At 63.4% G+C, this 15124-nt stretch overlaps 1 protein-coding gene across 3 annotated transcripts in view; it reads right to left on the bottom strand.

Annotated features, from left to right (window-relative positions):
* Nucleotides 1–10056, bottom strand: part of ASS1 (argininosuccinate synthase 1) — a 40838-nt gene extending 30782 nt beyond the window's left edge. For 2 of the 3 annotated variants that reach the window (XR_016225984.1, XM_051840798.3), the window contains exons 1-5: nt 10021–10056; nt 5730–5790; nt 4626–4735; nt 2997–3065; nt 371–559 (exon numbers count right to left, since the gene is read on the bottom strand). Coding sequence is in view for 2 of the 3 variants with exons in the window: in XM_051840798.3 (XP_051696758.2) it covers nt 371–559; nt 2997–3065; nt 4626–4730 (363 nt within the window). In the remaining variant the exon portion in view is untranslated. Of the gene's footprint in view, nt 1–370; nt 560–2996; nt 3066–4625; nt 4736–5729; nt 5791–9572; nt 9719–10020 lie in introns of those variants that run through there. The other variant, XM_089321381.1, reaches the window with a different exon arrangement.
* Between the last annotated feature and the right edge of the window lie 5068 nt (nt 10057–15124).

Here is a 15124-nt window from a genome sequence, read left to right as displayed (position 1 = left end):
CACCTCCTCCACCAGGGCCTGGGCCCCCCTCACCACTTCCACCCCACCCCCCCCGGCACTGCTGCAGGGCTTGGCAGCCAGGTCCTGTTCCAGCCCCCTAACCAAGCACTCACAACTCAGGGCCCCGAGGACGGACGGCCTGGCGGGCGGCGCACCCACAGCTTTCCCTCGGGCTGCACTGCACCCCCAAAGACAGGTCTGAGTCTTAGCGACTCTCAGTGGAGGGCTGGGGTCGCTGTCGCCAGCCTCCTGCTGGGATCTTGGCCCCAGCCTGGAACCGCCAGGGCCGCCCCCCTGGCTGCCTCCATCCGTTCACAGGCCCCGCCCCCTCTCCCTCTGCCCAGGCCCCGCCCCTTGTCCTTGTCCTCACCTTGCCAGTGGCACCGTGAGACACGTACTTGGCGCCCTCGCGCTGGGCGATCTCCACCTGCTTGCGGGCAATGCAGGGCCTGGCCAGGGACGTGCCCAGCAGGTAGCGGTCCTCGTACATGGCGCCGGCCTGCACAGCCGGCCAGATAAACTCCTCCACGAACTCCCTGCTGACGTCCTCGATGAACACCTGGGGGGACGAGGCCGTGAGCGGGTCTCGGCCGGGCGGGGCTCGGGGCTCAGGCCAGGCGCCCCCATTCCCCTTCTGCCTGCCACTGCAGCAGCCATCGCTAGTTGATTCCAGCACACCGCACTGTTACTCTCCCCCTGCACTCACGTTAGACATTACCAATCAATCCTGATACACTCCATTTGGCCAAATCTGGAGACACTTTGGGCCGTCCTACCTGCCAGGCTGGGGGACGTGGTGCTGGCATCTTGTGGGGGGAGGGCCAGTGCTGAGGCCGGCAGCCCCGACCTCAAGCAGCGTCCTCAACATGCAGAGGCCGGGGCTCCCGCGGCCCCTCAGGGAGGGGTCCTCTGACACTCGGCCTCTCACTGCCGACCTTCACATCGACCTTCACATCGACCGTGGCACGAAAGCAAGGGGGCAGTGGGGACGGTGCCCCTGCAACCCCAGAGCAGACAACCACGCTGGGCTCGGCCACGGATGCTTCACGTCGCACCCGCACGGCGCCTGCCACACTCAGGGTGGCCGTGGCCGGGGGCTGGTGTGATGGGCTGAGCTGTGGCTTCCCACGCCTGCATCCCAGATCAGAGCGCAGGTTCGAGTCCCGGCTGCTCCAGCTCCAATCCAGCTCTCTGCCAATGCACCTGGGAAGCAGCAGGTGACGGCCCAAGGCCTTGGGCCCCTGCACCCACGTGGGAGACCCGGAAGAAGCTCCTGGCTCCTGGCTTTGGTCTGGCCCAGCTTTGGCCGTTGTGGCCATCTGGGGAGTGAACCAGCAGATGGAAGACCTCTCTCTCTCTCTCTCTCTCTGTAACTCTGTCTTTCAAATAAATGAATAAATCCTTAAGTATGAATCTCCACACACTTTCCCAAGTGCCCTCACATTGTTCAAGTGAGTTGATATTTTTAAGATTTTCAGCCGCGACTTCGGCTGTGACCAGGAGCAGCGGATAGAATTCCAGCAGCTCTCACGAGGCCTCGGGCATTTTTAAGACAGGGAATTTTTTTTTTTTTTTTTTTTGGTTTCTTTCTGCAACTTCTTGAGAGTCCATTATAATTCTTTTTTAAGATTATAAAAAATGTAAGGTGATATTTAAAAATAAAGCAATAGGGACTCTATTCTAGCGCTACACGTACAAAAATAAATCTAAAAACTGCAAGTAGGGGCGGGGGTTTGGCCTGGTGGTTAAGACCCCAGTAAGATGCCTGCGTCCCATAGGGGGGCGCCTGGGCTTCCCCCCAGCCCGGCTCCGACACCAGCTTCCTGCCAATGCAGACCCTGGGAGTGGCAGCGTTGGTGCAAGGACTGGGCCCCCCCCCCCCCACGTGGGAGACCTGGGCGGGGCTCCCGGCTCGGGGCTTCTGCTGGCCCCGCCCCGGCTGCGGTGGGCCTTCGGGGGGTGAACCAGCCGAGGGCAGCTCTTTCTGCCCCCCTGTCTCTCACATAAATGCTTTTTAAATGACCACTGGGTCACTAAGCACACAGAGGCCTGCGTATCCGGCCGGATCAGAACGAAGCGCCCCTGCCTCCACCACTCAGGGTGCCTTTCCTGCCTCCTGGGCTCAGACCACACCCCCACCCCACCGCCAGACTGGGTGGGGACCCGCTCATTCCAGGCCAACGGCCAGCGGGTGACTTGGGACCCACGTCCACTCCCAGGGCTCACTGAGCGCTGACCTGTCCCGGCACGCTGTCGGGCCTGGCGAGCTCGCAGAGGACTGGTCAGTTCCGGGGACTGGCCAGGCGGGGCTGCGGGCCCTTCCCCCTCTCCTGCCGTGGCCTCTGCTCACTCCTCCGTGGGGAGGGGTACGAGCGGCAGTGACTTCCCCAGGGGGACGTCACACGCTTCACTGTGGGGCCTTGTCGGCTCCCTCCATCCTATTTCCCGGGCCATACCCAGCACAGGGCTGGCGCAGAACCCGACCCGTGCGCGGAGCTCAGCTGGAGCTGTTTGCTTCCGTTGAGTGGTGATGGACGGACGGAGGGGTGGGCGGCTAGATGAACGGGTGGGTGAGTGGACAGATGGCTGGGTGGGTGAACAGGTGGAGGGACGGGTAGGTAGATGGACAGATGGATGGGTAAATGAAGAGGGGGAGGGATGATAGATATGAATGCACCAATTGATGAGTGGGTGATGGATGAGTGGATGGACAGACAGATGGACACATGGATGGGTGGGTGGATGGGTGAGTGGACAGGTAGATGGATACATGGAGGGATAGATGGGTGGGTGAATGGGTGGATGGATGGGGATGGGATAGGTGGGTGGGGAGTGGGTAGCAGAGTGGCCAGGAGGGCAGGGAGAGGATGGCGATGCACATCTGCAGGGCTGGGTCACACTGGGGGCAGGAGGCTGCGGTGGGCGACACAGGAGCCCCGGAGCCCCTTGCAGATCCAGGCCTGCGTCTGGCCCCAACCCTGCCGCCCACTTGGTACCTTCTTGGCCCCGAGCTTCAGGGCCTTCTTCCTGGCTTCCTCGAAGTCTTCCTTCTGGCCGATGTTGGCCTGAGGAGCAGAAGCAGAGAGGCCCGTCAGCCGCGGGGGCGGGGAGGGCACAGAGCGGGGCTCGCGGGGAAGTGGGCCCCTGGGGGGAGCCCTGGGCCAGGCCCTGCACACACAGCAGCTCCAAGGGACGGACGTGCCTTCTGTTTGCTGCTCAGCGCCCAGAGAGGAGGAGGCAGGGCAGAGGGGGTCTGGCGAGGCGGGGTGCCTGCACCAGCTCCCACCTGGGGCTGGACTGCGGGTCCTGCTTCCCTGGGCGGAAGGGCTGGCCCGGCCGCTTCCCAGGCACACAGGCTACGGGACGAGCGGTTTCCCTCACTGACTGCAGGTCTAAGGTCTCCTGCCCCCAGCTATGTCTTCCAGCAAATTCTCCTGAGCCAGTGCAAAGGTCAGCCCGAATCAACTGCTTCCAGCTGGCTTCCCAGCCGGGGGAGCGGGGGGGGGCGTGGCCCCGGCTGGGCATGTGAGCGGGCGGGGGCAGAGAGGCCCTGTCTGGACGCTGGCATGCTCTCTGCCCCTGGCCACGGCCCTTATTTCTTTCATTCTGCTCACCAGACTGGAATCTTCCCAGAGCCCGGCAGCAGGTGTTTGCCCGAGGCCGTACCCGGCTTTCAAATCTTCCAGGTCTGCATGGCCGGGGCCGCCCCTCCAGATGGGGGCTCAGAGCTGTGCCTCTCGCACGCCAGGTGACTGGGAGCAAAGCACTCACCCCCGCGCCCCCCGCCCAGGCCTGGACGAGGAGACTGGACGCTGAGTTCTGGGCACAGAACCTTCTTTGCACGGAGGTGCAGGGGAGCAGACCACGCCTTCTGCTCGCCGTAGGAGCAGCCGGTGACCCACACCTACTGCCTTCACACGGCCACAACGGCTCCTGCAGCGTGGGCAGGGGCTCAGGCCAGAGACATCTCCCTGGCCCTGCCGGCAGAGCCCTGGGACTGCCAGGCTACGGTGGCCAGTGTGGACCTGCTGCCAGTCTTGCCTGCCCTGCCCAGAGGCCATGAAGGAAGCCAGAGGGCACTGGGCACAGGCGTGGGTGAGCTCCCACACCAGGCTCGCCCGAGGCCCTCACAGCCCCGGACTTCTGCCGGGAGTGAGCTGAGAACCGCTGGGCTGTTTCCGCTGAAGCTGGCTTGCCTTCACTTCTGGGGTTTGCAACAGTGTTTCCGGAAGAGCACAGCCCTGGAGAAAGATCCAGGGACCGTGTCCAGGGTCATGGGAAGCAGGGCTGCTTTGGTTAGGGGTCACGGCCAGCGACCCTGGATGGGGGGCAGTGCACCTGCCCTGCCACCGCTGATCTATTGGCCATCCTGGAACCAGGGCTCTCCCAGGCCCTGCCAGCCCAGGACTCCACAGTCTTTGCTGGTGGGGGACTCTGGACAGGGAGTTGTGTGCCTGCCCACAGCCTTCAGCCGGACAAGCAACCTGGCCAAGGTCACCTCCGTGCCTCCCGCCCTCTGCTGTCGCCAGCTCCGGAGGCATCTCCAGGTCGGCCATCTCACAGAGAGTGAGGCGAGCCACCCGGCACAGGCTGGCAGGCAGTGGGACGCGCAGGCACCTCCTCACCAGGTAGGCGATGACATCATAGCCTTGCTCCTTCAGCCACACCAGGATGCAGGAGGTGTCCAGGCCGCCGCTGTAGGCCAGGACCACGGAGCCTTTGCTAGCCATCTTGTCTGCAGGGAGTGGAAGGAGCCCGTGAGACCCAGGCCAGGGTCCCTGCCTGCCCCCCCTGCCAACAGTGACCTGCCCCGCTGCACGGCTTTGGCCTTGGGCGGCCTCAGCCTGCGGGGGGATGTGACCAGCACCCTCCCACCCTGCCCAGGGACCCTGACCCTGCACGCTCTGTACTCTCGTCCCACCCCAGAGCCTGGGCCAGGGCAGGAGCTCACAGCAGAGTTAGGGCCTGCAGGGGAGGGCGTGGCTTGAAGCCAGTGCCCCGCCCCTAGAGAGGACCTTTGAGGTGTGCGGAGGGCAGGCAATGTGGAGGCCTGGGCGCTGAGCCTCTGGCAGCTGACACGCCCCTTTCATGGCCACACACAGACAGAGCCATCCCCTGTCCCCCTGTCCCCAGAAGGGAAGGAGGCGGGGCCTCTGTGTCACCCATGGGTCCTTTCTCAGAAGCAGGTGCCTAGCTCTGTACCCCCCTTCCCAGCTACTGGGGAGCTTCTGGAAGGCCCGAGGAGCCCGCCCCCGGCCCCTGTGGCCACCGCCCCTGGAGGCTCTCCCCAGCCCTCTTGCCCGCCCCGCCAGCTCTGTCGCGTGGTCCTGAGTGCAGGTGTCGCTGCAACCCCGCAGGGCAGAGGGGAAAGACGTGGGTCAGCAGGCAGCAGGGCCAGACTTGGACCCAATGCCCGCCTCTGTGGACACCTGGCCCCAGTGTGCCACCCCCGTGCGTCTGACAGGTGCGCCAGGCCGCTACTGTCACATGACCTCTGAGAGAAGCAGCTCCTGGGACAGAGCAGCCGGGGCAGGGGCCGGCCATGACCGGTGCCCACTGCTCTCCTCTCCATGGGGCACTCAACCAGCCACCAGGCCCTGTCCCTGGATGCAGGGCTGGACTGCTGGTGACTCAGCAGGCCTTGACCCTGGAGCCAGCAGGCAGTACCCATGGCAACCGTAGCTGGGCCACTGGCCTCCAACGATGGCAAGGACTCCGCGGGGACATACCTGAGTTAGACGTACGGGTTCCTCGAGTCTAGAATCTGTTTTCACTGCTCGGCCAAGCACGCTGCAGAAGCAAAGCTGACGTCAGCCGCTGGGCGTGGCAGCCCGGGCAATGGCAGGGGCCCTGGACTTGGCCTCTGCCGCCATCCAGGTCCCCTGGGAGCTACCTGGGCTGCACTCGGGGAACGCAGGTGCCTGCAGGCTGTGTGTGGGGCGTGACGGTGCTGGGGGAGTATCCCATGGTGCACTTTTTTTTTTTTTTTGACAGGCAGAGTGGACAGTGAGAGAGAGAGACAGAGAGAAAGGTCTTCCTTTTGCCGTTGGTTCACCCTCCAATGGCCGCTGCGGCCGGCGCACCGCGCTGATCCGACAGCAGGAGCCAGGTACTTCTCCTGGTCTCCCATGGGGTGTAGGGCCCAAGGACTTGGGCCATCCTCCAGTGCACTCCCGGGCCACAGCAGAGAGCTGGCCTGGAAGAGAGGCAACCGGGACAGAATCCGGCGCCCCGACCGGGACTAGAACCCGGTGTGCCGGCACCGCTAGGTGGAGGATTAGCCTAGTGAGCCGCGGCGCCGGCCCCCATGGTGCACTTTTAAAGCTGCTCTGTTAAGGTAGCACTATCACGCAGTAAAAGGCGCGCACTCTTGAGGGCCCAGCGTAGCAGGCCCTGGCCCTCGAGCGCCCCTGGGAAACCATCCTGCCGACCCGGTAAGGGGCACCCGCCGCTCAGGCCACGCCCCTCCACTGGGGCCGCTCCCATTTCATAGACAAGGAAACCAAGACTTGGGCAAAGGAGCTTGCCCAAGGCCTTGCTCGGCAGGTGCGTGGTCAGAGCCAGGAGTTAAACCCTGATCGGTTGGGCTCCGCGATCCCTGCTCACAGTACAAAGCCACACCTTCCTCAGAGGCCCAGGGAAGGGAAGTGCGGGGCCAGGCGTGGTCTGGGAGCCGCAGGGGCCAGGTTACGCAGTTCTTAGGGCTACTGCTGCTTCTCCACTCCCAAAGGCTCCTGGAGCCCAGAGGGTGGGGACAGGAGCCAGGAGCAGGGGCAGCTTCTTGGAGCCAGACAGACGGACAGACAGACAGCTGGCCCACCTGCCCCTGCCCTGCCTCAATGCCTGCCGTGCCGGCTGGTGAGTGGTTAGTGCCGAGCCCTAGGGGCACACGGCACACTGCCTTCTCGTGTCCCCACCATGGCGGGCGCTGTGAGGGAGGGGACGTCTCCCGGACACACGTGGGGGGCACTCAGCGATGCTAGGTCTGCAGACAAAGGGGGGCTGGGTCCTGCAGCCTGCTGGGCTGTGCCCGGGGCTGGGGGAGGGGTGGGAAGGAATGTGTACGCTCTAGTGTGTGTGTGTGTGTGCACTCAAGTGTGTGTGCATTGAGTGTGTGCATTCGAGCGTGTGTGTGTGTGTGTGCCTGTGTGCCCCTGGGGGTGTTCACATGCGTGTGCGCCTGCACAGTGCTCATGTGCCTGTGTCACCTAAGACAGTGCACGTGTGTGTGCACACGTGTGTGTTGGTGGCACGCTGGGCTGGCACGTATGTGCTGGTGTGCACCCAGAGCTTGGCAGGCAGGTGGGCGGGGAAATGATACAGGGGACTCTGGCATCTTTCTCACTGCCTGCCCCTCCCCCCAGCCACCAGGGCCCCAGAGCTGAGCTGCTTGGGGGGCGGAGAGGGGCGAAGGACCCGCAGCTGCACCTGGTGAGCGAGAACCCACTGCAGGCCCGGCACCCCTGAGCCCATCAGCCCCGGGTTCGAGGTGCCCGAGCTCTCCAGCCTGGCTGGGGACCGGGAATGGCCTGTTCTCACCCCTTCCCCTGCGCCCATGGCCCCGCAGGGCCACTGTAGGGGCTCAGGGAGAGGCTGGGCATGGAGCCCAGGGCTGGGCCCACCGAATACTCTGGACCACGGCCACGGACGGCTGACAGCAGCCAAGCCTCGTAGCCTCAGCCTCGGTTTTCCCGACTGCACACGACTCTAAAAGCCCTTTCTGGTTCTGCCACTTCAGGAAACACAGCTTCCTTCCTGGGCGGAGGGCACTCAGCTGCCCCCCACCCCCGTCCCGTCACGCCCCCACCCCCAGGAAGGGCCAGGGCGGGAGTTCCCAGCCACCCCTCCCAGGCCGGCCCACACTCCCTCACCAGCAGCCAGACACCTGCCAGGAGGCCGGAAGGGGAGGGGCCCTTGTTGGCAGGACAGGGGGCACTGTCTGTGTGGGGGGGTGCCAGGCAGCCCGGGCACTCCCTCAGCGCCACGGAGAGCGTGCGTGGCTCTGTGAGGTCAGCGCTGTAGCAAAGGCAGGAGCAGCTGTTTTGTTTGGGGCCACGTGTGTGGCATTTTGGGGTGCAGATGGCCACGCCCCCTGCTCACGGCCGCCGCCTGCTGGGTGCACCCCACTGCGCTCCACCTCCTTTCACGTCGTGCATCTTCCAGGCAAGGAACATCCTGTCGCGCCACCCCAACGAACTTACAGCTCCTGTCGCCCTACAGAGCAGGCTCAAGGCTACACCTGTGCGGAATGTTCCACCGGAGCTCCTCCCTGATGGCCTGACTCAGCAGAGCGGAGTTTATTATACTTTAAAAAAAAACCACACCTGGCTGCAGCTGAGCAGAAAGATTCTCCCCTGCTTTGGGATTTGCGCTAAGATTTCCCCCCTATACACCTGCCCTTCTATGAGTTCCATAGAGCTGAGCTGCAGTTCCAGACTTTGACCATCAGGGGGCGCCAGTAGACGGTTATGGCCACTAAGAGACACCCCGATAAGCTCTCTCCTGGGAACGCTTGGCTATGCGGGAAAGAAGAGCTCGCTCATCCGTCCACCGCACTCCTGCCAAGGTCAGCTGCGCAGGAGACAGGGGCCAGGCCCTGGAAGATCAGCTCTGTCCAGGCGGTCGGAGCCCCCACCCTGAATTCCAGCGAGGAGTCCCCCAGGGCACACGGGAAGGCACCTGGCTGTCCTCCCAGACCCTGAGGGGCCAAGATGAGCTGAGCCAGCCGTGGAGAAGTGCTGGCGCAGCAGGTGGCTCCAGCACAAGGTGCATCCACTGACCCCACAGACCCCAAGCTGCTGGGGACACTGTGGGAGCTTGGGGTGCTGATCCTTGCCGGGGGGGGGGTGTCCTCCCCTCCCCCACGCCCGTGCCTGGCCCAGTCCAGGCATCACCAGTGATTCACTCTGGCAGCGGGTGCACAGGGCGCTCCTCCAGGGCCAGGAACCCTGTCCACCCCAGGCTCCTCCACCCTGGCTGGAAGATGGAGGAGACGCCGGGGAGCTGGAGCCCCCACCCGGCACCCAGCTCCCTTCACGACCGTCTCCCTCCCACACCAGACCTAAGAGGGCAGGGCCCGCTCACCTCCCCACCGCATCTCCTGCCTGGTGCGGCAAGGCAGCCCTCCGGGGATGGCCCCTGAGCCGGTGCCAGCTCCCACAGGGGAGCGGCTGCAGCTTGCGGACCTGGGAGACTGACCTGGGGGCTCCTCCGCCCCCACCTGTCCCTGGGTGTGAGCTGGGAGGGGAGGGCTCAAAGCTCAAGGCCGCGGGGAAGGGATAGGTCCACTCCCACCGGGGGTGCCTGCAGCCGGGGGGCCTGCTTCGCAGGGAGGACTGCAGAGCTCGGGCTGGCCTGGGCTCGGAGAAGCAGGACAGGGAGGAGTTTCCTCGGGCTGGGCCGCCGGCACGAGGGGCCAAAGACGAGAGTCAGCCCGAGGGCGGGCATTTCCTGCAGCGGGTCCCTCCCACAGGCCAGCCAGGGCCCCAGGAAGCCAGGCAGGGAGGCCACTGCCCGCCCTGGACAGAGGCCAGCCACTGCCGCCCCCTGCACGGAGGGGAGCCTAGGCATGCCCAGGACCTGGGGGGCGGCCGGCCGGGGTAGACCCATCGACTCAAGACGCGCTGAGGCTAAGGTGAAAACGATACACACGGCTGAGACGGGCGAGTGGCCGGGGGTCACGGGACCGCGCATCTGAGCCGCTGGGGCCCTCAGAGCCCTGGAAGTCGGGTCTCAGGAGGAAAATCCAGAAGGGACCCCGGCCCGCACAAGCCACAAATAACCCGATTGCTCCCCGCGTCCCTGGGCTCCTGTCCCCGCAGCTCCCCAGGCCCGAGGGGCCAGGGATTCGGCCTCTGGCGCCTTGCTCCGGGACAGAGCCTCGGGCGCTCAGCGACGCGGGGTCCGCCTCTGCCCCGGCCCGGGGCGTCCCCTCCGCCCGCGGGGTTCGCTCTCGCGGGGACCCGGGGAGAGGGTGCTAGGCTGGGGAGTGGGGGGCGCGAGAGGCTGCGGGCTCCTTACCAGGGCCAAGGCGCTGGCAGCTGGCGGCAGAGCAGGGCCGGCAGGGGCGCGCATCCCGGGTTATAAACACGGGGCCGAGGGCAGGGCCGGGGAGAGGGGACACGTGGGGACAAGCGCGCGCGCGCGCGCGACAGGCTCCGCCCCGGGACCCGGCCCCCTCCGGCAGCCGCTCAGCGCTCGCGGCCACCTGCGGTGGGCGGGGCCCGGCGCTCGCTCCGCCCCGTGCCCCAGCCGTCCCCACCCCCACTCCGTCCCCGCTGGGCGGGCCGCCGTCGGGGCGCACCGGCGGGTGTGGGCGCACACGGCGCGGGGCTCCGGCCCGCGGGCGGACTGTGCCTCGTTGTGGGGTCGTTGGGGCGGTGGCTGGAGTCGTGGTACCTGCGGGCTGACCTCAGCTCCTTCCAGGGGCTTGGCTGCCCGCCCCTGGGACGCGTTCAAAGTCTTCGGGGTGGGAATGAGGACGCGTTTCAGCCTTCAAAGCCTCTCCCTTCCTCCCACGCTGGCTCCCCTACCCCTGAACCCATCGTGCAGGCGAGGAGAGCTGGGTGGAGCCGGCACTAAAACACCCCGGTACGGGTCCTCACCTTCTCCCCAGAGCCTGGCGCCGGCCCAAACTCCCGAGGGCATCCAGTGAATAAGACTGGCTGGCTACTGACCCACTGAACAGCCGGGAAGACTGAGGCTTGTAAAAAGAAATTGGGGGTGTGACCTCAGTCTGGCCGTGGGAGGGTCCTGGACGCCCGGATCTTCCCGCAGTGGTCTGCAGGCCCCAGAAGCAGCAGGCAGGGCAGTTCCAAGCTTCCTGAGCCTGTCCCCCTGGGGTCCCCAAAGCCAGGGTGTGGCCCACGATGGCAGGGGGACCCACGTGGAGCCGGGTGCCAGAGGGGGCCTGAGCTGCGTGACCGCTGCCGGCTTCGGCCCAGCTCTGGGCCCACATCAGCAGGCGGCATGCGAGGAGCAGCCATGAAAGGACCCAGCAGCCACCGTGGCATGGGCTTGGTGGTCGCCTGCCGCAGCTCCGCCGGGCGGGTGCAGGGGAGGGAGCGCTTGCAGTGTTGTCTTCGTGAAAGCCCTACCACAGCAGCTGTCAGGGCCCTCAGTGTGCAGGCAGGAGCTGGCAGCACAGAGAGGGTGTGTGTCTGTCCCGAGGCCACACAGCACTCTGGGCTCCAGTCTCTGAGGCCCCAGCGAGAGCTGGGCTGGTGGAAGGGCCCAGGTCCCAGCCCCAGCCGCACAGGCTGCAGCCCTGGGATCTGTTCCTGCCCGACTGACGCACAGGCCCTGGTCACCGAGGGCAGTGAGGTCATAGCTGAGAGAAAACAGACCAGAAATGCCAGCAGGAGCTCCGCCCCCGAGCCTGGGGTGTGCGGCTCGCGGGGGCCAGGCGAAGGCGGACTGGCCGGGCCCCTGGAGCAGCCCAGCGCTGCCCGCACTGTCCCTCCTGCTGGCCCCTGTGGAACAGTGCCTGGGGCCAGAGTGGGGTGTGGAACCGGGGCTCCCTGACCTGGGGGAGCCCAGGCCAAGAGCAGACACATCTCCTGGCTGGCGTCTCAGGAAACGCAGCTAAGCAGGCAGGGAAACTGAGGCACAGGCCTCCGAGACAGTCTCATCTAAATAAACCCAGTCTGCCCCCACCCCCATCTCCAGGCCCCTCCAGCCGGCCAGCGCCTGTCATATCTCCCGGCTCCTGGCTCCCCTACCCCAGTTACCCTCCAACCCTTGTGCCCCCAGCAGCCAGAGAGGGCTTAAAAACTCAAACCGGAACAGGCCACACCCCTCTGCAAACTTTGCGGGGGCCTGGCATTGGGCACAGCAGGTAGAGCTGGCTCCCCTGCAGGCTCCAGTTTGAGCCCTGGCTGCTCCACTTCCAGTCCAGCTCCTGGAAAGATCAGCAGAAGATGGCCCAAGTGCTTGGGTCCCTGCCACCCATGTGGGAAACCCGGATGAACTCCTGGCTGTGGCCTGGTCCTGCCCCAGCTGTTGCAGCCATTTAAGGAGTGAACCAGTGGATGGAAGATCTGTCTCTCTGCCTCTCCCTCTCTCTCTGTAACTCTGCCTTTCAAATAAACCAATAAACCCTTTAAGACAATCAATTCATGAACATGGTATATCTCTCCATATATATTTGTCTTCCTAAATCCCCTAGCATTAGAAAGAAACACATAAAACATTTGATGAGCAGTAGGAAAGGAGCTAAAACAGCCAGCGACGTGGTGAGAGAATCCTCTGTTGTGTGAATTCAGGGCTTGGTGTCAAGCAGTGGTGTACCTCCGAGGTTGGGCTGCAGCCCAAACCCCGAGTCTCAGCAGGCTGCTCCTTCGTTTGGAGCATCTTTAGAACATATGGACTAGGGGCTGGCACTGTGGTGTAGCTGGTAAAGCTACCGCCTGCAGTGCCGGAATCCCGCATGGGTGCCAGTTCGAGTCCCGGCTGCTCCTCTTCTGATCCAGCTCTCTGCTATGGCCTGGGAAGGCAGTAGAAGATGGCCCAAGTGCTTGGGCCCCTGCACCTGCATGGGAGACCCGGAGGAAGCTCCTGGCTCCTGGCTTTGGATCTGCTCAGCTCTGGCCATTGCGGTCATTTGGGGAATGAACCAGCGGATGGGAGACCTCTCTCTCTCTCCCTCTCTCTTTCTCTCTGCCTCTACCTATGCCTCTGCCTCTCAAATAAATAAATCTTTAAAAAATATGTATGGACTAGAGGAGCCAGCGTTTCCCAGGCAAGGGCTCCAGGTGGACCAGGGAGGGAGACACGAGGTGACCGTCATGGGACAGGTCCACAGTCAGTGGCATCGGTGTGGCGGAGGCCACCACCCCGTGCTGGAGAGATGGAGTTTCTCAGGGTCACAGGTGAGGCCACCCCAGGGCCCCGTGTTTTCCTGGACACCGCGGTCCGAGCCTTCCATCCAGAGAGAGGAAGCCCTGGGCAGCTGGGCGTCTTCGCCAGGTGGGAGGGAGGCCCTGGGTTTCCGTGGAGGGGACAAAGGTCCCGCACGGGCTCAGACGTCTGAACAGCGTTTGCAGCTCTCAGCCTACAGGTGCGGCTCTCCCTCCTCAAACCCTTCCTAAGTGAGGAATGGTGCCTCGTTTTCCAGGGGATGGAGTCTGTACAGTTGTGTTTTGCATACTGGGCTTGCACTTGCAACCTTGTAAAACTCGCTAACAGTATCCGATTTCTGTGGCTCCGGAGGATTTTCTCTGTAGACACCGAAGCTGTCTGTGGCTGCGGCTGCTCCCCCTCCCCCTTTACCTCCTTAGTGCCTTTGTAAAAATGTTTTTTCCTGCCTAACTGCGACCACACAGCCCCCAGTGCGATGCTGCCGTGAACTGCGAGCGCGGCTCTCCTTGCCTTGTTCCACGTCCTGGCATAACGCTAACACACTCAGATTTCCACCGTTGAGTGCGATGTTGACTTTACGTTTCCAGTTTTTTTTTTAAGGTGGTGATGACTCTGTTGGGAGTTTATCATGAGTCGGTGCTGAGTTCTGTCAAATGCCTCTTCTGCGTCGACTAGAATGAATACACGGTTTTTCTTCTTCAGCCTTGAAGCTGCTGGGTCGAATTGGTTGTAGGGTTTACAATGTTTAAGAAACGGGGAGGCGGCGGGGGGGGGGACTTTTGGTTACAGGAAACAGAAGTGACTCAATCACAGTCTGCAGACCTCATGTGGATCTGATTTTTCAAAGCAGGATTTATTTATTTATAAGGCAGAGTGATGGGGTGGGGTGGGGAGACGGGGGGGTGGGGAGGGTCCTGCCATCTGCTGTTCACGCCCCGGACACCCCTTGGAAGAAGTCAGAACGTGGCTTCTGTGTGAGGAGCCCGGGGAAGAACAGAACCCCTGTGGGGAGCAAAGTCTGGGAATCGCCCCAGGGGAGCAGCCCAGCACTCCCAGTCACAGTCCTGCCCGCTGCTAACGGACAGGTGGCCCCAGCCTCCCCCGAAGAAAGCTCACTCCCCAGATGGCCGCAATGGTCGGAGCTGTGCAGATCCGAAGCCAGGAGCCAGGAGTCTCTTCCAGGTCTCCCACACAGGTGCAGGGGCCTAAGGACTTGGGCCATCCTCTACTGCCTTCCCAGGCCACAGCAGAGAGCTGGATCGGAAGTGGAGCAGCCGGGACTCAAACTGGTGCCCCATGGGATCCCGCACTGCAGGCGGCGGCTTTAGCTGCTATACCACAGCACCAGCCCCCAGACTTGATTTTTTTTTTTAAGTATAAAAAAGAAATAGTCATCTCTGAGTCACTGGAAATTTGAACTCTGACAGGATAATGGATGATAAAAAGAAATTTGTCTTTTAAAAAACTGTAATAATAGTGATATTATAGTTATGATTTTTAAAATAGGATATAAGTTGGGGTTGGCATCCCATGTGTGCACCAGTTCAAATCCCGGCTGCTCCAATGCCCATCCAGCTCCCTGCTAATGCTCATGGGAAAGCAGTGGAAGACGGCCCAAGTGCTTGGGCCCCTGACCCACGCGGGAGACCTGGATGAAGCTCCTGGCTCCTGGCTTCAGCCTGGCTCAGCTCTGGCCATTGCAGACATCTAGGGAGTGAACCAGCAGATGGAGACCTCTCTTTCTCTTTTTCTCTTTCTCTGCCTTTCAAATAAATGAAATAAAATGTGGGGTTCGGAAATACACACTGAAGGATTGGTAAGGATGTTATAAAATCATTTGACTCAGGACCAAAGCTGGAGGCCTGCACCGCCCACCACCCTCCGCCCTCCGCCCTCTGCCACTGCGCTGAGCGCCCGTGCTTGGAGCCAGGACTGCAGAGGGAGCGAAGCGTCTCTGCTCCCTGCTCTTGCCCCAGGGAACCCGCCCCTGGTCAGTCGCTCTCCCCCTGCCCGCCCCCACCGCAGGGGCCTGAAGTGTCCAGCAGCAGCGGAGGGGCGCTCTCTCCCCCTCCCCCACAGCCATTGTCCTTAGCTCGGCAGGAGCCTGCTGCCCCTGCACCGGCCACGCCCTCTGATCCTTGCTTGCTTTGCAGCCGGCTCAGGGCTGGGGCTTTGACCACTAGATCACTTCACAGTGGGGGGGATGAGTGCTCCCGGGGTGGGAGGGGGCTCCCCGGCTATGGGGGAGTGGGCAGGGGCTGGCACG

This window comes from Oryctolagus cuniculus, chromosome 1 (genome assembly GCF_051225735.1).
Source record: "Oryctolagus cuniculus isolate XC-2025 breed Fujian yellow rabbit chromosome 1, ASM5122573v1, whole genome shotgun sequence".
Classification (NCBI taxonomy): domain Eukaryota; kingdom Metazoa; phylum Chordata; class Mammalia; order Lagomorpha; family Leporidae; genus Oryctolagus; species Oryctolagus cuniculus.
This window is presented reverse-complemented; position numbering and strand designations above follow the sequence as displayed.